The sequence below is a fragment of the Paecilomyces variotii genome, assembly GCF_004022145.1.
Source record: "Paecilomyces variotii strain CBS 101075 chromosome Unknown C8Q69scaffold_2, whole genome shotgun sequence".
Classification (NCBI taxonomy): domain Eukaryota; kingdom Fungi; phylum Ascomycota; class Eurotiomycetes; order Eurotiales; family Thermoascaceae; genus Paecilomyces; species Paecilomyces variotii.
The window spans coordinates 1,850,992-1,872,466 of record NW_021167141.1 but is presented as its reverse complement, the minus strand read 5'-3'; the positions used below and the strand labels follow the sequence as shown (position 1 = coordinate 1,872,466).

General features: G+C 49.5%; 6 protein-coding genes across 6 annotated transcripts; 1 reads left to right on the top strand and 5 right to left on the bottom strand.

Annotated features, from left to right (window-relative positions):
• Window positions 1-2,449: 2,449 nt before the first annotated feature.
• Window positions 2,450-4,165, bottom strand: C8Q69DRAFT_442066 (hypothetical protein; the record flags this gene model as incomplete). The annotated part of the gene is made up of 3 exons (XM_028628806.1): window positions 2,450-3,589; window positions 3,748-4,016; window positions 4,060-4,165. 3 exons carry the CDS (start codon window positions 4,163-4,165, stop codon window positions 2,450-2,452), a joined length of 1,515 nt encoding a protein of 504 aa, XP_028487533.1.
• A 549-nt stretch (window positions 4,166-4,714) lies between these two features.
• C8Q69DRAFT_152667 (putative DNA replication licensing factor Mcm6) lies at window positions 4,715-8,248 on the top strand. The gene is made up of 4 exons (XM_028625569.1): window positions 4,715-6,573; window positions 6,634-6,769; window positions 6,837-7,838; window positions 7,928-8,248. The coding sequence occupies exons 1-4, from the start codon at window positions 4,937-4,939 to the stop codon at window positions 8,048-8,050; spliced, it is 2,898 nt and encodes a 965-aa protein (XP_028487532.1). The 5' UTR covers window positions 4,715-4,936; the 3' UTR covers window positions 8,051-8,248.
• A 389-nt stretch (window positions 8,249-8,637) lies between these two features.
• On the bottom strand, window positions 8,638-12,161 carry C8Q69DRAFT_428560 (DNA repair helicase rad5,16; the record flags this gene model as incomplete). The annotated part of the gene is made up of 13 exons (XM_028628460.1): window positions 11,810-12,161; window positions 11,367-11,650; window positions 11,297-11,317; window positions 11,157-11,241; window positions 11,015-11,102; window positions 10,843-10,962; window positions 10,631-10,788; window positions 10,473-10,572; window positions 10,326-10,413; window positions 10,059-10,257; window positions 9,129-10,006; window positions 8,892-9,068; window positions 8,638-8,817 (listed from the first exon to the last, which is right to left on the bottom strand). Exons 1-13 carry the CDS (start codon window positions 12,105-12,107, stop codon window positions 8,638-8,640), a joined length of 2,676 nt encoding a protein of 891 aa, XP_028487531.1. The 5' UTR covers window positions 12,108-12,161.
• A 1,796-nt stretch (window positions 12,162-13,957) lies between these two features.
• Window positions 13,958-14,975, bottom strand: C8Q69DRAFT_398894 (hypothetical protein; the record flags this gene model as incomplete). The annotated part of the gene is made up of 2 exons (XM_028627825.1): window positions 13,958-14,693; window positions 14,752-14,975. 2 exons carry the CDS (start codon window positions 14,973-14,975, stop codon window positions 13,958-13,960), a joined length of 960 nt encoding a protein of 319 aa, XP_028487530.1.
• A 523-nt stretch (window positions 14,976-15,498) lies between these two features.
• On the bottom strand, window positions 15,499-17,165 carry C8Q69DRAFT_457048 (zinc finger protein-domain-containing protein). Its single transcript, XM_028629875.1, has one exon. The coding sequence runs from the start codon at window positions 16,966-16,968 to the stop codon at window positions 15,619-15,621; it is 1,350 nt and encodes a 449-aa protein (XP_028487529.1). The 5' UTR covers window positions 16,969-17,165; the 3' UTR covers window positions 15,499-15,618.
• Window positions 17,166-18,351: 1,186 nt separating this feature from the next.
• C8Q69DRAFT_152631 (hypothetical protein) lies at window positions 18,352-21,146 on the bottom strand. Its single transcript, XM_028625568.1, has 3 exons — window positions 20,941-21,146; window positions 20,755-20,885; window positions 18,352-20,674 (listed from the first exon to the last, which is right to left on the bottom strand). Exons 1-3 carry the CDS (start codon window positions 21,036-21,038, stop codon window positions 18,498-18,500), a joined length of 2,406 nt encoding a protein of 801 aa, XP_028487528.1. The 5' UTR covers window positions 21,039-21,146; the 3' UTR covers window positions 18,352-18,497.
• Window positions 21,147-21,475: the final 329 nt, after the last annotated feature.

The following is a 21,475-nucleotide window of genomic DNA, read 5'->3' as shown; positions in this document are numbered from 1 at the left end:
GCCGTGTTTGGACTGGACGAGAACTCTACGAGACTCGAGTACGAGATAAGCTGCCACGACACTACAAATGATTACGATCCCTGCAAGCGCTGTTGTGCGATGCGGAAATGAGATCGATCCGCTGCAGACGGTCGAGCCCCCCGATTAACCCATCCAAAGGGATCATGATCTTCTTTTTCCTTGCCACCCATCATCAAGTACCTAACAGCGCACGGCCACATCGTCTCTTGGTTACACCTGGAAAGCCACATCTGCTATCTCAGGTCGACGAAAGGACCATGGTTACCAGTGACCACCCGTTCAGCCAGCTGGCACAGGATCCCTGATCCGGCAAACGACTCTCTCAAAGGCTACCGAAGCCCTGGAGTACACGCTAAAGAGTGCTCTCTCTCTCCACTCCACGCGCCATTGATCTGTGGCGCAGTTGGACGAAAACGGACTGATTAGGGGGGAAAACACGAGCGCCAGAAGGAAGAAAGGCTTTTTTTTTTTTTTTTTTTTTTGACCAGCGTCAGTTCTCCGTCGATCCGGGACTGCGATGAACTACAATACGGTCCACAGGGCTCAATGGGGCTTTCAACTGGGTTGGGTTACGGTATCTATCAGATCCCGTACGCCAAACTATGTCATCAATTCCCGTGGTACCGGCAACTCGCGTCGATTAGAGCGTCCAGCGCGGGCGACTGATAGCATCATAGTTCCTGGGCAGGTCCGCTATTGACTGACCGATCTGGGCGCTGGCGAACCCCTGACCCGTTTAGCGTATGATGGAACCAAGATACGCCCGAGGTTGGTGTACCCATGTGTGAATCGATCCACGGACCACAAGTGGTGCTTTTTCCTGGACATCATTATTGTTACTACGGAGTACTGTTGTTGAGGATGCTTTCAGCACCCAGGCCGAAAAAACTCTGCTCATGGCTAAGACAAATGCGCTCGCACATCCATTCCCAGCAATTGGGTCAGCTCTACGGGCGCCAATCGTGACACACGGTGCAGATTGCGTATGATGAATCATGAGTAGGAACCAGATGGCTATTGCGGTCCGTGCCTTCTCGCAACACCTGTCAGAGTCCAAGACAGGACCAAGATAGCATACGCCACCTCCAAGGTTCAGGATGGAAATAATAATGCCCAGGCTGCCCAGGCTGCCCAGCAGACCGGGGGCAGGTGCTGAAACGTCCGAAGTTTTAGTCGGCCACCTTCTTTCTCGACCATTCAAACAAGTTTCATGCAATACCAAGCAAGCCATCCAGAGTGTCAGCTTACACACGGACCAGTGAACCAACCTGGACAGGCCAGGACGCCAGAGCTGCTGTCTACGTATCTTCTGTGCTTCTATGGTACAGGAGAGTTCCAGGTTCCAACCCTTACTCGAGCTAGACATTATTTCTTCAAGTTCGGTGAGTCTTTAAAACTACTCTTGAACCGTCGACATACGTAATCCTGCGGAGTGCTGGCGTGGCGCGGCATACACCAGCCACATGTGGCTCATCCTAGATCACGTCTCGATCCCTTTGATAGGCTATCGAATTGGGATAATGGAGACCGAGTTCAAAGTTCTGCACAATCGCAGTGTCTACTTTAGAGTACTCTAGTTCCTAGGTGTTCCCAAGGAGACTCTTGTACAGTACTTTTGATAGGTGGATCTACCGCGATCACATTCAGATCTTATCCTTCCGCTGATCTCATGGAGCCCAAGTGGGCCCACATCTGATGAAAAGAATGATAAGTTAGAACACTTTTCCATTGATGAGAAAACCAACAACACATTGGCACGTACGCATATTATATGCAACATCAGCCATGCAAGTGCCGATCAAGGGACGGCACAGATCATCATATATCGTCCGCATCTCCAAATAAGGTCTGTCATGTCCCTCCCGCACATGGACGTGGTTTCGTAACTCCAGTGATAACCCCTACCACTGAATAAGTATACCTTGCGAGAGGAATAGCACTGCCACTTTTCTTCGGCATCCATGTACTCCATCCTCGTCATTGTCTCGCTTTATGGACGCCAGGTCCATGTCTCCAGTTGTCCCTCAATGGTGGTAAAGGTCTCATGGACAGGTCTTGAGGAAATCATTCTCGCCCTTCTTCAGCATTCCAGAAGCGGCATGTGAAGGAAGTGCTGCTCACGCTGCCCCGATTTACGTGCGATCATCATCATATCCATTCACGAATAGCTGGTAGCCGGGGGGGGGGGGATTCCTTCTTGACCAATTTCGTGGATTCCCCCGCATACCAAACCCCGCAGCCATTGGGAACTCGGCTGGGAATGTACGGAGTATTCTGGATTTCCGTAAACAGAAAGCCAAGATATACAATGAAGACGACTCAGGTACGTAGTTGTCGAATCCGCATTCGACTACCATTTGCCGTCTTATGCCTGGCCGATGCAGCCATACGTATCACTCGACGTTTTGCAGACATACTTGCTGAATATTCACGGCACGGGCCGAAGTAATTCTTCCTCGAATGCGTCGATTCCCCGCAGCGGTTTGTTCAGCATCAGAAAACTCATGAGGAGTTCACTGAAGTGGAACTGCACGCTTGGGCTGAGCACCTTGTGCATATTGAGCAGTCTGACCGTGGACCATGCCCGCTCGGGGTCTTTCAGGTCCGGGTCATAAACTTCCTCCAGTAGCAACCACAAAAACGATTCACAGGCGGGATAGCGATCAAGGCCACGTTCCTTCACGTGAAACATGGTTTGCTCGAGAAAACGGGCTGTTCTACTAGGCGAGTGCCTGAAGTCCCAAAGTGCTGTCGTTATGTATATCAGGGCTGCTGTTCGACACATATCTTGTGTTGGGATGCTTTGCATTACGTATATCCGGTGGTCAAGTGGCACCTGTGTCGGGCGAGGCCCAGCTGCGAGGAGAGGATACAAGGGGCTTTCAAACTGGAAGGCATCTCGGCGTTCTGGTACGAGGGACAGAAACTCTTCGCGACTCTGGTCTGCCATGATCCGTTCGGCGTTCCGTAAGTAAGTGACCAGCCACCGTGTACCATCAGCATCGATAGCAGCATCAGACGGTGCCGAGACAGATCGGACGAAGTGCAGAAGTACATCGACAAGACGAGAGGTCCCTGTCCGGGACCTTATAATCTGCGCGGCGTTGTCTGCGAATTGTTCCGCTCTCCTCTTCTCGCCAAACCGTTGTTCTTGCAAGGATAGACCGGTCAGCGCCATGGCAAGGTAATCTTCATCCATTCCTATTACCCCCCCAATGGCATCGTTAGTGGCCTTCTCCACCATATTGACACGACTTTCAACGGCGGGATCATGAGTCAGGCCACATAGCCGGGACCTCCATCGAGCACAGTAACAAAGTATGACTGCCTGGAACGCCACAGGGTGCCCCATGGCCGCTCGAAAGACGGCATTCTTCATATGAAGGTTCTGTCCCGACCAGTAGGCCAGTTTCGACGTCCAGAGATCTGTTAGCTGGTAGTCATCGGGTTCCAGAAACAGAGGGAAACTATCGAATGGATCTCGTCTCGCAGAACTAAGTGCATCCTGTGGCCGTGGGGTGGGTTCCTGAACAGGCTGTAGTTCGGGAGATAGGAGTGAAGTCTCCGGCTGTGTTAATAAATTAGCGTTTGTAGTCTGTGGCCAGGAGATAGGACAATCTTTTTGTGCGAATAGGGTCATGGTCGCCAAATGACAATAGAAGAATCTCAAAAGCTCGGGTACAATTATCATGTGAGAGTGATTTCCCGTAGCGCTCGAGTACTTACCGCAGATGAAGATGATCGGTCTTTTTCCTCTTTATTTTGCTTTTTCCGCCATGGTAGGTAGCGACCGGGTCTGCCATCCTGCTGATCCGTGCTGATTGCCCCTTTGTTTTGCTTACGCTTCTCTTGAATATGATGTCGCATTACATGCGCTCGCTTTTCCCTGGTCGACGAGCCAGGATCGACGAAGAAAAACGATTGTCCCTGTCCAGTATTCTCCTGGTTCACTGGCGGACGTCTCTTCGCCCTTGGTTGCTTGGCTGTTTGAGCACCTGGTCAGGATTCGTTCTTTCTCAAATGGAATGGAGCACTAACGCTCTCTTCGTGCTCTTGGGGATGGTTTGGATGTTCGTAAATCCATCTTCGAGACTGATGGGGCTGAAGGCGCCTGGTCTGGCGCTGAGGCCTCAGGTGCCTCCATTAGTTACTCGTCCGGACAAGCTGAGCAAGAACAGAAAGCGACGGAGCTCGACAAATCGGGGACGGAACAGAACCCGACAGAATCAGATTTGTTGATGATGGCCAGAGAGAATCCATGCCACGATGATGAATGAGACTTCGAAAAGGAGGACCAGCACTGGGGACGGGGCATATCAGATGCTTACAGATGCTTACAGATGCCGTCTGTCAGATCGCCGACCATGCTCTTTTAGACGATTACTACTGTTACTCTGCGTTCTGCTATGATAGAACCGCGGTAGGAAATTAGGAGGGGGAAGGCTGCCCGGGGGTCCCTATTGGCTCCCCCGCTGCGATGCAGCTACTCAGATGTTTATCTGCGGCCACACGAGCCAATCACATCACAGTCCAAGCGAGCAGGAGGGTCAGACCGTTTACCGTATCGGGCTAGCGCGAGATTCCCGCAGCGACCGCCCGCGCCAAGATCCCGTGCCGAGGAGCGCCGGAAGAACTGCCGGCCCGAAAACCACTGTACGCGTCGGGAGCTGGATCAATGTAAGCCCGACGTGTTCGCGTTCACGCGTCTTTTCCGCCAGAAAGAGAAAGGGATGCGCTGGAGGGGCGCTAAGATAGAGAAATCATCAATTGCAGAGAATATTAATCCCGTCGGTGTGAATACAGTCAGTCAACTAACTCAGGCCACGACCATCTGCTTTTGCAGACTACGCACATCCGTCCATCGAGATCCTAGAGCCCATCGCGGCTTTCCAGCGGCCTCGCGCCAGCTTGCACCATGTCTTCCCTCTTCGACGCCGTCCTCCAGTCTGAGCTGGGCTCCAGCGCAGGTTCTCGTAACAGACAATTTCCAGGGTCGGATCAACCATCGAGCTCACGACCGCAGCCCATGTCAGAAAGCAATGGACCTATGAGTGACGCGCAGGCATTCCCAGACGATGAAGTCGTTGGCCCCAATGGATCCGTTACTTCTCGACGAAACCCTTACGCTCCCCCGCCTCCACCTGTCGTTGATCTGGCCGGTGAGAAGGTGCAGCAAGCCTTTGAGGAATTGCTCGAGACATATGTCGAGGAGCCCACATCATCAGCCCTGCCTCCATCTTCTGAGATGTTGAGTGACAAGTACTACATTGCGCAGATTCACGGCATGGCCAAGTTTGGTCTTTCGACGCTCTATGTTGATTTCACACACTTGACTTCGATGGATAACCAGATTCTGGCAGATGCCATCGCCAATCAATACTACCGATTCCAGCCGTTTTTGACGAAGGCGTTGCATAACCTAATCGCCAAATATGAACCCGATTATTTTGCTGCCCACCGTCAAGCGAGCAGTGTCACTTCGCAGGCAAGCTCCTCCGTCATGGCGGCCAACACCAGTGTCAGTGACAACCCGGATCTCGCCCGTTCGATTCGGGAGAGGACACGCCATCAGCAAACGGACAGGGTTTTCTCGTTAGCTTTCTACAACCTCCCCCTAGTATCACGACTGCGTCAGCTGCGCACGTCGCAGATTGGCAAACTCGTCTCTGTCTCGGGGACAGTCACAAGGACGTCAGAAATTCGACCGGAGCTTTCCCTAGGCACTTTCATCTGCGAGGCCTGTAAGACTCCGTGCACAAATGTGGAGCAGACTTTCCGGTACACAGAACCTCCCCGATGCCCGAACAATCTGTGCGGCAACAGTATCGGCTGGCGCCTCGATATCGGCAAGAGTACCTTTGTTGATTGGCAGAAGGTGAAGTTGCAGGAGTCGTCTCATGAGATCCCAACGGGTAGCATGCCTCGAACTATGGACGTCATCCTGAGAGGTGAGATGGTGGACAGAGCAAAGGCTGGAGAGAGGTGTATCTTCACGGGTACCCTCATAGTGGTCCCTGATGTCAGCCAGCTTGGACTTCCTGGGGTACGGCCGGAGGCTAACAGGGATAACGGTGCTTTCCGCGGCTCAGAGGTCGGTGGAGGCGGTGTTAGTGGTCTCAAGTCCTTGGGTGTAAGGGATCTCACGTACCGCTTGGCCTTCCTTGCCTGCATGGTCACGCCAGACCTGTCAACCCCAGGCCAGGCAACCAACCAGCAATTGAACGGCCAGTCAGGCAATATTCTGGCGTCGTTAAACCAAAATGAGCAGCCACAAGGGGATGAAGATATGGCCCAGGAGGCACTTCTTCAGACTCTTACCCCATATGAAGTCCAGGATTTGAAGAAACTAGTCCATTCAGAGTATATCTACTCCCGTCTAGTGGACTCCATTGCGCCTATGATCTACGGCCATAGGCAAATCAAGAAGGGCCTTCTTCTTCAACTCATTGGAGGAGTGAGCAAGACGACTGAGCAGGAGAGTATGCAGCTTCGTGGAGACATCAACATCTGTATTGTTGGTGACCCCTCTACAAGTAAGAGTCAGTTCCTGAAGTGAGTGCCGGGTTTAATATCAACATTCATTGCGCCCATCTCTTATTAACCATAATCTAGGTACATCTGCTCCCTACATCCCCGTGCAGTCTACACAAGTGGAAAGGCATCTTCTGCAGCTGGTTTGACGGCGTCGGTCGTTAAAGATGCAGAGACTGGCGAGTTCACCATTGAAGCCGGTGCACTCATGCTTGCTGTGAGTTATATCTCCATATCCATAACTTTTGCTCCCATGTAACCATCTAATTAACCGCTTTCTTCAGAACGGTGGCGGAATCTGTGCCATTGATGAATTCGACAAGATGGATATCAGTGACCAGGTTGCTATCCACGAAGCAATGGAACAGCAGACCATATCCATTGCTAAAGCTGGCATTCACACCACCCTGAACGCACGCGCTTCTATCCTGGCTGCAGCCAACCCGATCGGAGGCCGCTACAACCCCAAGACGACGCTAAGAGCAAACCTCAACTTCAGCGCGCCCATTATGAGTCGATTCGATTTGTTCTTCGTCATCCGTGATGAGCCCAATGAAGCTGTTGACCGAAATCTGGCTGAGCACATCGTGAATGTGCACATGAACCGTGATGAGGCCGTTGAGCCTGAGCTCAGCACAGAGCAGCTGCAGCGTTATATCCGATTCGCAAGGACCTTCAAGCCTGTCTTCACCGAAGAAGCTAAGGCCCTGCTGGTCGAGAAATATAAGGAGCTCCGCGCCAACGACGCTCAGGGTGGCATTGGCCGCTCTTCTTACCGCATCACTGTGCGCCAGCTCGAATCACTGATCCGTCTGTCTGAGGCTGTGGCCAAAGCCAACTGTGTCGAAGAAGTTGTCCCCAGCTTTGTTCGCGAAGCCTATGATCTGCTACGACAGAGCATTGTCACTGTCGAGAAGGATGATGTCGAAGTCGATGACGAGGAAGAGGAAGCTGCCCGCCAAAACGCCGATGGTGACGATGAGATGGCCGATGCGGCACCCCGTGATCGTGACGGCGACAGCCCCATGGGCGATACTGGTGATAATCAACAAGAACAAGTCCAGCAGCGCCGCCCCAAGACCAAGATCACATACGACAAGTACATGAAGATCCTCAATCTGTTCGTACGACGCGTGAACGAAGACGAGTCCAACTCCGGCGAGGGTGTCGAACAAGAGGAGCTACTCGTCTGGTACCTCGAACAGATCGAATCCGAGCTGAATAGCGAGGAGGACCTAGAGCGCGAACGTGACTTAGCAGTTAAGGTGCTGAAGAGAATGGTCAAGGTTCGTGTTCTTTCTCTTCCTTCACCTTCTATAAACCTCCCCCTTGCTTTTCAAGATCCCCTCTGTACTAACGCAGTTTTACTTTGCAGGACAATATTCTCATGCCCATCCGCGGCGAAGGCCTTGTCGAGGATACAGATGGCGAGCAGTCGGCACGAACAGAAAAGACTGTTTACGTTCTACACCCCAACTGCGCCATCGAGGAGATGTGAAAATAAACCCAGTTTTCTTATCTGTTTTATTTTATTACGGAATTTTAATGCCATGTCTGAAAGTCTACGAGGCAAGATCTGAATACCAGGCGTTCTCCAGTATCGTTATCGGAATGAGATTTGTATCAATGAAAATATGAAATTCAGGCGTTCCCCAGCATCATCTGATTAAAATACAATCTGTAGAAGCAGTATCTGAAACCTCAGCGCCATTCCGTCTCATCATCTCGTTCAAATCCCTGGAACCTGAAATCTGATATTCAGGCATCCGCCCTTGTCATTATCGGAGTTAGAATCCATAGAAGCAAAAAAAACCAAAAATTTCAGGCGCTTCCCCGTATCAGCAGAGTAAACGTCACGAAAACCAATTTTTGGAACTTAGGTGTCCTCCCGTGTTACCAAAGGATAGAGAGGAGGGGGTGGGAGAACCAATGACTTCTCTCTCCCCCTGGCACGCTTATTCCTGCTTTTTCTACAAGTCTGAAATCACCCTGAGTACACCGTCCTCGCCTTCCTCCACTTGGCCGAACATCTTCAGTAGTTCAGAAACCGTAGCCCTGGACGTGCGTTAGCGAAGAGATATAAGATCAAAGTGAAGGCGAGGAGACTTGCCTATCAGAAAGGGCCGCTTCTCCGATAGTCTTGTCGATTTCGAGTGACTTCCTATTCTGGAGATCGATCATATATTCGTCGATACTCCCTTTCACGACGAGTTTCACAACTTCCACTTCTCTCTCCTGTCCGATGCGGAATAGTCGGCAATACGCCTAGTGGGATTCGAAAGAGATAAGTGTTTGCGCACGTAGAAATTGTGAGTATTGAAAACAGTATCCTTGCTTACCTGCTGTTGCACGGCTTCGTTCCACCATGGGTCGATGAGGATGCATTTGTTGGCCATGGTTAAGTCCAGTCCAATGCCGCCAGCCTTGAGAGACGCAATCATGATTCTGAGATCTTCGCTTTCTCTGAAATCGGTCATTGCCTTTTCCCGAGCTGGGATCGACATCTTGCCAGTCAGCTGAAGATTGTATTAGCAGAATATCTAGCTATCTGTATTTGAGAATGTTGTCATACGTACAGACGTGTAGCCCCATACTTCTCTTTGGCATATAGCACTGATGATGCGGATCACTGCTTGAAATTGAGTGAAGACAACTATCTTTGTCTCTGGATCCTCATTTATCCACTGCGCAAGGATTTCAGTCATCGCAGTTAATTTTGCGCTGGGCATGATATGAGCCGCAATAGGGATCCAGTCAAACTCATCATCGGAATCATCAGGATCATCATGGTGTCCAAGGCTCCTTTTTCGCTTCTGGCCCTTGTTCTTTGTTGGCCGTGACTTTTTGTTCCCTTGGTTGAGCTGAGATGAAGGAGAAGTCGAGTCGATGTTAAGATCCTCCACAGAGCCGCAGTGTGCGGTTTCCAGGATTTCCTCTCCACAACTAGTGCAGATCCTCTGTGTATTTCCTTGTTCCTGTGCACTTTGACCTAGATGAAGGAGACACTCTTCGCAATATAGATGCATACACGATGTCACGCAGGCATCTACGGGTACAGATCCGCAGCTAGGGCAGGTCGTGCGCGCCAACCGTTCATCCCAGGCTTCACTATAATGGAGATCTGTCATCATCTTCCGGAATTGAGTGATAAGGCTGTTACGGGTCTTTGCTGATTGGTCTCCCCATAGACCCTTGGGCTCAGGAGCTTTCTGGGGTTCAGCTGGAGGGGCTCCCGATCTCAAAGCAGTAAGTATATTCACAATCTTCACCGAAGGGTCCTCTAGGTCGCTTCCATTCTTCAACAGGAGGTTCAGGTCGTCTATAACATTTTGTGTTATAATCTCCTTGAGGACATCCTGTACAGCCAAAAGGTGGCTGGTGAACATGCGCAATTTAAGAATCATCGTCAGGATGCAGCGATATTGGCGTTCCACTTTTTTGGGCTCGGAAAGTCCTATTTAATCATCAATACCTCGCTCTAGTTAATATGTAATATATCAGCTTACCGTTAATGCGGTCAATGAACATTTTGATCATCCAATGGTAAACCTTGTTCTCGGCCTCGCAAAGTTCTATCTCGACAGTTCTCTGGCCTATATCAGGAAGTTTGAGTATTGGCATCGCAAAAAGCCGAGCTGAGTGCGTTCTGCGAAACATTATTGGCTTCAGTATGTTTACTAGACGCATATTGCCCATCTCATCTCCCTAATCAAAGCACAGGGTCAGAAGCGGGCGTCAAATAGAGGGAGATGTTATGGATAGGTAATGTATACATTGCAATATTTGTTAAGGAATACTTCATAGCGCCCAATGTGAGGAGCTTTCAAGAAATCAAGGTAAGGAAAGAACTCCTCGTTTCCACTAGGAGACAAGATATGATTAGATTGTTATTGAATCCATCTCGTATTGGACGTACTTACTTGTGTACGGGAGTTCCGCTGAGAATCCACTTATAATGGCCTATAAGAGCACGTACTGCTATAGACACTTTGGATTCTGGATTTTTGATGTAATGTCCCTCTGTGGCAATATTAGTTACAAAGAATAGAGGGGAAAAGAGTCATTCTGAATAGCTAACCGTCAAGGACTATTCTTCTGAATTTGATTTGGTGCAAAGGACCAGCGTGCTTCTTGTAGGCGTCCTCCCACCACTCTTGAATTTCGGTCTCGGTAGTCAACTCGTCCGGCGGTTTGAAGTCTGGATAAGATCTCCTGACTTCGTCATATGTGGTGATTCTGCGTAGAATGGTCAGTGTGGTATGTATGTATTTCGGAAGTATATGCTCTTACATGACACCAAACATCTGGAGGTCATTCACGGCGTCCTGGGAAACTATTCTTGACTTCCCGTGATAAAGGATAATGGACCCCAGTGCGCCTTTTTCGCAATGCCGCTGGATTTGGCTCGCCCTAGAACGATAATTATTACTTGACAAGTACCCATAATCATACCAAAGCTTACCAGTGTGAAACAAGATGTGCTGGGACGACAATGAGTGTCGTCCTTGCCGGATCATCCCTGTCTGTGGGTACGCCGTCGACCATATTAGCTATATCTTGTTAGACTCTATTGTGGTGGGAAGATACGTGGGGAGTGATATCACCTAGCATTTGTATAGTCTTCCCGAACCCCATAACGTCGCAAAGGAATCCTCCATGAGGTCTCTTAGGTCCGTTTTCCCTGTCACGCTTCGAAAGTCAATAAAGTATAGCCCACTGGTTGCGTTAACGTAGAGATAGATACCATGAAAGCTGCTCCCAGGACCTATAGACCGATTAGCTAACATCCATGAATACCATAGCGGAGGACGAACTTGATAACTGTATAGGCTAGTCGCCATTCCTTTTATTCTCCAGCCACCATCACCATCACTTTTTGCCGGCCGTGTAAACTTCCTTGTTGCTTCCCTGACCAATCGTTTATCGGGAACTGCGTCTTCTCTGTCTGCTGTAGGGATACTAGCGATTAACTCCGCCAAAGCATCATCTTTGTTCTTCTTAGTAAAGGTATGGACCGGTAATCTCGAATTCTCATGCGCATCTGCGATTATATCCGTTTGGAATAATGACCCGAAGTCCACATCGTTTGCTTTTGATCCTCTTTTCTTAGTCTGTGGCTTCCCATGAACACTCTCGCCGATATTCGACTTTCTAGTCCTGGTAGCTCTTCCACCCAAAGATCTTGCGGGGCCATTGAGGGTCTTCCGAAAAGGTTTCTTAGCAGTGCTTTTAGTCCTGGACAAAGCAATATCGAGACCTAGTTGTAGACTGCCTCTCCTTTCCTCAGCAGAGATTCTGTTGGCCTTTCGTCTTTTATTGGTGGGCTGATCTTTGTTCACAGGTTGAGTCGAGGTAGGAAGCTCGTCACTTGCAGGCTGGTCGCCTTCGCCCTCATCCTGAGATTTTGCAGAAGCTCCAGGAGCCTCCCCTTCATCTTCAGAGCAGAACAGCTGATTATCCACCGACTCGTCCTGGTTTTCGTTGAGGTTCTTTCTGTTGAGCAGTCTCTTCTTTCGGGTCTCTTCCTTAAACTTTGCCGCCTGCCACTTGATCATGTCCTCAATAGTGGGATCACGGAGTCCGCCATACCACTTTTCGAGTTTCTCGTATCTGCAAGCATTAACTATGTAGACAAAAGAACAGAGACAAGAGATGACTTACTCAGAGGACTCAGAGAGTTCATTCTCAGACTCAGCTTCCCAGTCTTGTGAGTCCTTATTAGTCGAGTCGTGATTCGGAGTGAGATTATCAGTCTGAACTTGGCCGACAGAATTGGCCTCCGTCGTAGCTTCGTTCGTAGTGGCGTTATCGGTCTTGTCATTTTCAACACGATTTGATATTTCATTTTTCAGTCGTTGATTGAGTTTCAGACGCGCCAGAGCCAGTTTTCCCTTGGTCAGAGCCTGGTTCCTGCGGTCCTCAACCGTCTCCTTGAGCCTGGCGTCGACATTGAGTGTGTCGACAGCCTCAGCCTCTGTGCCTTCTTGAGGCGCGGGTGAAGGTTCCGTGTGCTCTGGCTGCTCCATATTGTTAGGTGTGGAGGAGTGATGGTGAGGTCTAGGTGAGGTGTAACTAGGATGAGATATTTAACTAGATGGGTCCAGGAGGAGAAAGCTAAGATATCAGGATCTGGGTTTGACACTTTAGGATTTCTGAAATCCTTAGAGATAGGTAAAAGATTAAGTGGAACTTGAAAGAACCCCAGAGGAAGGAGAAATGAAAAAGACAGTGATAGTGAGATACAGGTGCGGTATTAGTTAAAACACTCAATTAGCTGGATCCAATAAGTTAACAACAGAGAAGTAGTAGTAGTAGTAGTAGTAGTAGTAGTAGTAGTAGTAGTAGTAGTCGTATTCTTGACCTGATTCAGCTTCTCAGTCTACTGAGCTTTTATGCAGAGTGTTGCGGAAACTATCCAGATACGCCATTAAATCCTACTCCAAGCTGGTCTGTCCCTCTGAACGTGTTATTGAATACAGGTTGTAAGCTCATGAGGAACCGGCCGCATCTTCGCTTGCTAGCCACGGATGCGATCCGTTCCGCTAAAGCGCGTCTACTAGAAGTAGCACGAAGCTCAGGTTCTCCACGCTCCACACGTCCCTACCATACTATAGACAAATCATCCATCATCTTATATTCATTATCAAACATCACATCATTCGGCTTCAGAGAGCGCTCAGGGTTTATCTGTAGCCATGCTTCAGACGGCGGAGCTCGACACGTGGTGCGCGTTCTCCGATAACACCAGGGGAGGTTTCCCCGTACGTTGTACGCTGGACAAGGATACCGGGCATAATCTCAATAAGAAGATTAGACATACAGCGGATGAAGACGAAGCATAATTGTACTTATGAAAGCGGTTGAGGTCCATCTTGCAGAACAGATCCATCTCTTGGCAGTTTATGGATCATGGCGCTGGCGAGTTCTTTATATTCGTCGACTATTTAAGATGCCTTCTGCCCTCCTCTTTTCCCTTTTCGCCTTCTCTTAGCAAGAATCGATCTGCATCTCTGCTTCTGGCTACTGATCAAGCAACTGTTAGATATTGGTGGCTGGCTCAAGTCAATACTCTACGTTGATGCTGGATGAGCTGAATTGCCTGATTCTTCCCTTCTTCGCAACAATCAGAGAAGGGACTGGGATTACCAGATGTTCCCGCGCTTTACCATGGAACTACGAAACAAATTATTCGAGCAATATTCCCCGTACATTGAACGTTATATTGATAAACGACATGTCCCTCCTTATTTATTTTTGTCCGGTGCTAGCACTGGGAAATCAAGAAACGCTGCTGAGCTTCACAGAACCGCTTACAATTGATTCAATGGCACCCATTTCCAGAAGTACAAAGATGGCGAATTGGGAAAGAGAGAGGAATAACTGGCACAGATCCCGGAGAACCCATTCATTTTGTATATTTCCTCACGGGCAACGAGGAGGAGATGTTGTTCATCATCTGAGGCAAGATATTATTTGAACTAACATGCCCGACAAAGTTAAACGCGCTGTTATCTGCCGGAAGCATTGTCCAGACCTCAACTGGAACGGTGACAAGAAGTAGATTCGATCCCTGGAAATAAGCCTCGATTTGAATGTCGACAGAGAGGAGTCCGGGAGGAAGATTGTTTGCGAGCCACGCCATCCATCGCACATCTGGTCTTTGAATATCGTGTTGGAATTGAACGCTCAATAACACTCGGTGTTCCGACCTTCCATAGCGTCGAAGTAAATTTTGCATCGAAGCAGCCGCCTGAGGATCGCTAGATCTCGGACCTGGCACTCTGCTCAGAACGATGCTTGAACGTCCTTTCTTGGGTATGTGCACAGGATACGCTCCAATCTGACTGCGTACACAGTCACGAAGGATCATAGAGTAGAGATTGGCTAGAGTGGCTGGCTGTCCATTCAAATCGCGGAGCTTGTCGATCAATGTTTGCGTGAAGGAGAAGGCCAGACTACTACTGGCGATTTGTTCCCAGCCTACTGCTGCAAGTATCTCTGGACCATCGTACGTGGCCGCAGAGCCAGCAGAGCAACAGTCAAGAATGTAGCACACATCACCGGCGCAGTTTTCGATTCCATCGCGTATACCTTGCCAGTAAATTCTGGGGCCTACGATACCATTGGGACCGGCCCTTCCACTTTCATAAATTAGCTAAAAGAAACTTAAACAAAAACATGATACCACAGATGACTTACGCTATGTACCAGCGATTATCAGTTGTGCTAGCAGGTCCAGCATGTCCTGAATATACGTAAATCCGAAGGACATCCGGTCGGGCCCAGTGCTGAGACCAGGTGCCAAGCTTAATCTGCAGGGAAGATGCGCAGTTTGCCGTAGGGATCGTATAAGATTCCGTATTGAAGTTGTATATATCTTTGAAGATCTTTAACAAATTATCTTCTAGACTTGATACCCCCATGTCGTCATTCTCCCAGTGAAAGCCTATAACAGCCACTTGACGATATCGCTTGGTGCCAGACGGTAGAAGAGCGTCGATTGCTTCCTTGAGGCTTAAAGCCCAGTCTCTAAGGCGCACTGTGTGTTTTTGGCGGCTGTATGCATTAACGGGTTTGGTCGTGGCCATGGTAAAACAGATGGCTAAGAGGAGAGGGCTAGAAAGTCCAATAGCGAGCAGAGTTATTAGACGTGGAAGAAGAGGTCGGAGAAGAAGTTGAAGTAAGAAGAGGAGAAACGGACCTGGGAATGATGTAGGTGAATATATAGACAAGCAGTCTTTGTGAATATCGGGTGAAAGGGACGCCGCTATCCACAATAGATGGTACTGCTGCATTGTTTCTTGTAAGTTACCGGGTAACCTCCTCTGTACTTTATGGATCTATTGGAGCATTATCCCTTAGCTGCGTAGAAGTTACATTTGTTGATACTTAAAGACTATACAATTTACTAGATTCATAGATGTAGTTTTTAATCTATCTAAATATGGGTCGAACGCACTTTGGATCCTAGGTTTTAGCCAGTAACTAGCTACTTAAATAGTTCAATATAGCTATGATACGACAGTGGTAACGAAGTGTGATAATGCTATGGTTCCCTAAGACTAATTACCCCTTCAACTCTCGATGTCCATGACCGAGGTTCTTGGCCAAAGCTTCTCTTTCGCGTAATATACAAGCATCAATAAACTTCTGTGGCAAGTCCGCTAACCTCATGTCCTTTCCAGGCGCCGAAAGTGTTTGTGCCGCAGTGTCCAGGTAGGCATTGCTAAAGACTGTCCACAGCTCTCGATCGATATCCAATTCCATTAATGGAAGAGGATAGTAAGGGTCGTTTTCAAAAAACGCTGTCACTAAGTGCGCCACCAATGCGTCTGGATTTTCCCAACCAGCGCTCTCCTGCCACAGGCTGCATAGGTTGAAATCGAGCACCCAAAGCCGCGTAGTACGTCGCTTAAAATTCACTGACATCATGCTCTCAAGGTCTGTATGCGGCTGCATAGCAAGCAACTGGCTCCTTGTCAGGGTCAGGATACTTGACATGTCACGAGTATAGACGACGTCTCCTTCACCACCCAGCACGAACTCGATGTCATAGCCATCCACATTTGCACACCAGTGGATGAGAGCTAAGGCTTCACCCATCGCAGACGCGAGTGACTTGACAGGTAGATTAAGCTCGAGCATCTGGTCTAGGCAGAGGTTGTAGTTGCGTAGAGTGAAGTTGGGAGCAGGTAGGCCTCCTGCCAGCCGGCGACGCCCCAGATAAATGCGAGCCAGACAGTCTCGGTTCGTGGGATCAGCGCTCACTGTAGGTCGGAGTTCAGGCGGGCAGTACTTGTTGATCAGAGCTTGACGGGCGATCTTGGGGAGAGGGAAAATACGCTCTGTTATGAGAGCCATTGCAGGCAGCGGCACGGATTCGTGGACCTCTGCGAAGAATGGGGAATTCAATTCCCACCAGGTCTGGTTCGTTTTAGGTACGTAAGAAAAAACCTTAGGGACATGGCATTCCATATCCTGATTATGCTGCTGCTGATACTGCTCGAACGCTTGGCGCACTTGGTGATGAGCTGTGAAATCCGCCCACAGAGCTTCTTCGTAAGCTGGCTTCGCGACTTTGACCACAAATCCTCTTCCTGGCCTCTCAAAGACAAGACCGCACTGGCCGAATCCAATAACTCGATAAGTCACAGCAACGTGCTGATGGCTTTGATGAAAGGCGGCGAAAGATGACGCGGTGCTAGTTATGGACTGAGGAGAAAGCACTCTCGTAAGAATTGTTTCAGGAGAAGAATCGTCTGACAACTGTAGCTGCTGTTGCACTTCCTGGTTTTTCTGAGAGTCTAGTTGGGCAGAGAGTTCGTTCGTAAGCACTATGAGAGCGCGTAGAGTGTCAGACAGCTGAGAGACGTTAGACTCATCACTGGCGTCTTGAGTGCGTCGCGACGAAGACATCGCGAGTGAAGTGAGTATGAAAGGAGCAGTAAGACCGAAGTGAGTAACTAACAACAGATCTTATGTTCAATAAGAGGAAAGAAGTGAGATCTAGATGGCGAAAAAGTAAGGTCTAGAGAGTGAAGAAGTGAGGGATGATCTGATCTTGAGATGGGAGCCCAACAGTTCGAAAGCTGAGTTATTTTATCGAGGAGCAGGCAGCAGTTGTAAGTTATTATACATGTGATATGGCGGTACAACAGGGCAGTATGGTTTCTTATAGTACTAAACCATGTATAGTATATAGTTCCAAGGTTTATCAGAGACTCCTCGCCAGCATCCGAGATTCCTCCGTAGATGCTATGACTTATAGAATGACAAATGAGGACACCACTACACAGTAGTAATCGCTATGCCAAGTTCCTCAAGTACGATGGTAACTCTTAGTTTCTCCTTCCGAAGACCTTGCTGCATAATACACACTTATACGGATGCTCTTCTGTGTCTACACAACAGTGAAGAGCCGTGACAGCGATAATAACTATGGGATACATGGTTTTTATCAGCTAACATCACGCAGCGAGCATATGTGACAGATAGTTGATAATAAGTGGCACGCAGCCGGGAAGAATGTTGATGCTATCTTGGATTCTCTTCGAGCGACCTGGTATTTAGATAAACAGATCTTGTGGCTTATGAGCACAGATGAAAGCGAGTGCAGTGCCATCGTTTAGTTACTTGTTGGATAAGAATCAGATGAGGAGGACGCCAGTACTACTTCGCTTTGGGACGCTTGTAAGGATTGTCATATACAAAGAGGGCAACTAGATGGCAGGAACCTCTAATTGGTTGGTTTTTTACGAATGTCAAGTGATTTATGACCCTTTTCTTACAGTAATAAAAACACCGTCATCTGTTCAACTTCCCTAATTGTTCAATTTTATTCTGCATCTCTATAGGTAGTTTTCATCCGTGGAGATCACAGGTTTAAGGTCAAACTTAATTGTAGATTAGATCACTCACGTTTCTACACTAAGATGTGAGGTGGCATATATCTTAAGCTTATATATAGAGCAACTTCGGAGGATGAGCATTAGATTGATTGGAAACTGCCGAACTCTACAGGGCTCAACAATATACAAAGCGGAGGTACATTGAGCCTAAGATCAAACAATACCAACCCGTCCATTGCCCTCTTTGTCGACAACACTTGCGAGCGCTTAAAAAAGGCGACTAGCAGTATTGACGTCCTCCCCATCTGGCTCTTATCCAACAACAGCTCCGGAATAAGTCGATTCTCCACACTGCCAATTTTATGCTTGCATCCTCGCAATGCGAGAAAGACAAATAAGAGAAGAAAGACAGGTAATAAACACCAGTAAATAACAGCAACGCCTAGCTCCGCTAAGAGCACCGCGAGGAAAAAAGCTAAAACGGAAGGAAGAGGGCCGACTTATTCCAAAACTGAGTGAATAACGATTAGTCCAATGTATGCTCATTCAGCGTGGATTGAGCAGGAACGGACAGATAAAGCCGATAGTTGTTGGCTTCTACCTAAAAGGCCCTGGGCCCATCATCCCGCCTCGGATATCCGCGCCGTTGGTTTGCCCAAACATTTCAAGGAGGTGTCTAGACGAGGGTGGCGGGCCCTGAGGTCCAGCGATACCAGCCCCGACTGGGCCCTGCCCTGAATGAGGCAACCCCATCATAGCCTCAGGAGTATGGGGCATCGGTGGAAAAGCGGAGGTGGGCAGTCCGTTGATATTCATATATCCCGGCGGAGGCATCATGCCAGGTGGAGGTCCACGTGGGAATGGCTGGCGCTCGTGCGGTGGAGGGATGTTCCCAGGAATGGGCATAGGACCAGCCAAGAAGTTCGGGTTCATGCCTCTCGATGGAGCAGGGATACCAGGTGGCGGAGCAAGAGGGCCCGGTCCGCCACTCTGGGGAGGCTGGTTTCCCCATCCGGGAATTGGCATCTGCTCAAATCCTGGTGGTCGCTGAAGAACCATCGGAGGCTGGCCATGGCTCTGAGGAATTCTTTCTCCGGGCGTTTGGGGTCCTTGGGGAACAGCAGGGAATGGCATTTCTTCCATGTACCCCATCTGAATAGCACTGGTAGGCCTTTGACGTGTCATTCCTTCCATGTGCCCCATCTGAATACCATTGGTAGGTCTTCGACGCAGCTGTTCATTAGGATCGGCACCAGGTCTTGACATCTCTGCAATAGCAGGGTCATCCAAAAAGCTCGGCGTTCTCTGCGGCTTCTGCATCCCTTGGGGACGAGATAGCAAATTAGGCACATGTAGTATGCCCGGGGTTGGTCCTGTAGTTGGTGATTGCAGATTTCCTTGGGCTTGACCGCTTGCAGGAGAAAGGCGAACCTGCTGCATCAAGCGGAGCAAGTTTTCCCTATCCCGAATACTTGCCTGCGATTCTTTGGGAGAACTTTGAGGAAGGAGCGACTCAAGGCCTGCGGAGTTCCTGTTCCTTGCATCCTGGTATCCCATATAATCTGGTCTATTGGTAGGCTCCCTTGCTGGCGATGATAATGTTGTGGAAGATCTCGAGACTTCTGCAGGAAGAGGCGCTGGGCGCGGCTGTTGCGAACCGTCGACCTGCGGAGTGGTATTGCGCGACTTGCTTGATCCAAGCATCTGCAAGATCCGTTGGAACCCTTCTTGATCCGCATCAGTAGAATTCGGGCGGGCTGGCCTGTTGAGAGTCTCGGGCTCCCTGTTGGCATTCTCTGCTGAAGGGCTGAAGAGCCCTGCGAAGCGAGATGATTTTCCTCCCTTTATAGACAGAGATTCTTTCTTCGCTGCGGACTCCGTTGGACCTGGAGTACCCGGGTCCTGAGTTGCTTTGGTGTCACCCAGTAACCCGAAGAACTTTTCCAGACCGGTGTCCGCATTGAATGGTGTGCTGACATTACTGAACAATTCGCCTTCCGCGGGCCGACTTTCTGTCTTTCGCGCACCTTCAGGTGCTTGTTCCGGAATCGCATTTTTCTCCTCTGGCGGCTGATTTTGCTGCGGCTGTGCAGAGCCAGCTTTCATTCTCTCTTTCCAGCGTTGGAAATCTTCCTGTGTATGAGCCTGGCGCGGCTCGTCTCGATCCGTAGCATCCATCCATTCCGGGTCTTGCTCAAATCGCGCACCCCGGTTCCATTCACGGTCAGCACCTTGTCTATCCCGGCGCCAATCTCGGTTCCTTGCGGATGGTCTGTCATCGTCGATGTTCTGCGCCTCCTGACCCGCGTCGTCACGGAACCAGCTTTGTTCATGTCTGCCTCTACCCTGACCATCGCGGCGGGAGATGAAGCGTCCATCCTTATCCTTATTTCCTCGTTCAAACCCGATATCTTGCTGGTCCCTCTCCCTGTCTCGATTATCCCATCGATCAACTTCACCGTTCCTCTTCGGTCTTCGTTCCTGGTCATCCTGACCAAAAGTGCGACGTGGCCGCCCGTTATTCCATTCCTCTCTATCCTCGCGGCCACCGCGTCGTCCGTTGGTGGCACCCAATCTCGTATCTCTCCTGTCGGCATCTCTTTCCCCATTTTCTTTGTCCTTGAAGAACTTTTCTCGGAAGTTGTATCGATCATTCTTGACGTCATCTATGTCCTTGAACCTGGATCGATCAGTGGAATCGATTGATGACGATTTCCCATAGATGCGAGAAGCAGATGCGAAGGCCGTCTTCGGAGGTCCGAGAATGATATCCTCTGTAGACCGCGCACAATAAAGAATCAGCAGGTGGCCTCCCAACCCATGTCAAACGGGACATCGTCACGATTTGACTTACCTGAGTTAGACCCCCGCGATACATGCCGCGTCTCGAACAAGCTAGGTCGTCTGTTTGGAGTAGTTTCAATTTGATTATTGTTGTCTCTGGAATTGGTAGGTTTACGCTGCGTCACTGGATCAGGGATCGGACTAGGCATCTCCTTGTCAGCTGAAAGTCGCAAATAGACGCTGATAGATACCATACCCCATCCATTCTTCTATCGGAGGTAATTTGTCCGGTTTCGTGACCAGAGGCGATGCGCGTAGCACAAGCAGCTCATCGATGTGATATCGTCGGGCCATGAGGGACGATAGGGTATGTGTGCTTGGTTATTTGCGGGGTACTAGGAGGCTATCATTGACACATCAAGTAGAAAGCGGCGTTATAGAGGGCGATAGAGTCGTGAGAGAAACGTAGTCCGTCCGAAGGCGTGTTGTATGGAAAGGTAAAAGATGTGAGGCGAGGGAAGCAAGCTGGCGCTTGCCGCAGGCAAGACAGCCCTCAAGAGAGGAACTTCCTATGACAATGGCGGCAGAACAGCAAAGAGCGGTCAGATTCTTTCCACCAGCAGATATGGCGGCGAATGCGAGTTTCAACAGGCAACTCTTCAGTAAGAACGGTGATGATGGGGTCGTAGCAAGCAGTAGTCGTCAGAGAGGTTGGTTAGTTGGAGCTCCGGTCGGTGGTGGAGGGACAGCAGAAGGCTTCGCAGGATCGGGCGCTCGTTGGCTGCCAAAAG

Bases quoted from the DNA above. Each gene is read 5' to 3' on its own strand.
- C8Q69DRAFT_152667 (XM_028625569.1), top strand. From the start codon at position 4,937: ATGTCTTCCCTCTTCGACGCCGTCCTCCAGTCTGAGCTGGGCTCCAGC. The intron at 6,770-6,836 runs GTGAGTTATATC...CGCTTTCTTCAG, and splicing joins CCGGTGCACTCATGCTTGCT to AACGGTGGCGGAATCTGTGC. The intron at 7,839-7,927 runs GTTCGTGTTCTT...TTTACTTTGCAG, and splicing joins TGCTGAAGAGAATGGTCAAG to GACAATATTCTCATGCCCAT.
- C8Q69DRAFT_152631 (XM_028625568.1), bottom strand. From the start codon at position 21,038: ATGGCCCGACGATATCACATCGATGAGCTGCTTGTGCTACGCGCATCG. The intron at 20,886-20,940 runs GTATGGTATCTA...GGAGATGCCTAG, and splicing joins CCGATAGAAGAATGGATGGG to TCCGATCCCTGATCCAGTGA. The intron at 20,675-20,754 runs GTAAGTCAAATC...CGCGGTCTACAG, and splicing joins ATCGCGGGGGTCTAACTCAG to AGGATATCATTCTCGGACCT.
- C8Q69DRAFT_457048 (XM_028629875.1), bottom strand. From the start codon at position 16,968: ATGTCTTCGTCGCGACGCACTCAAGACGCCAGTGATGAGTCTAACGTC.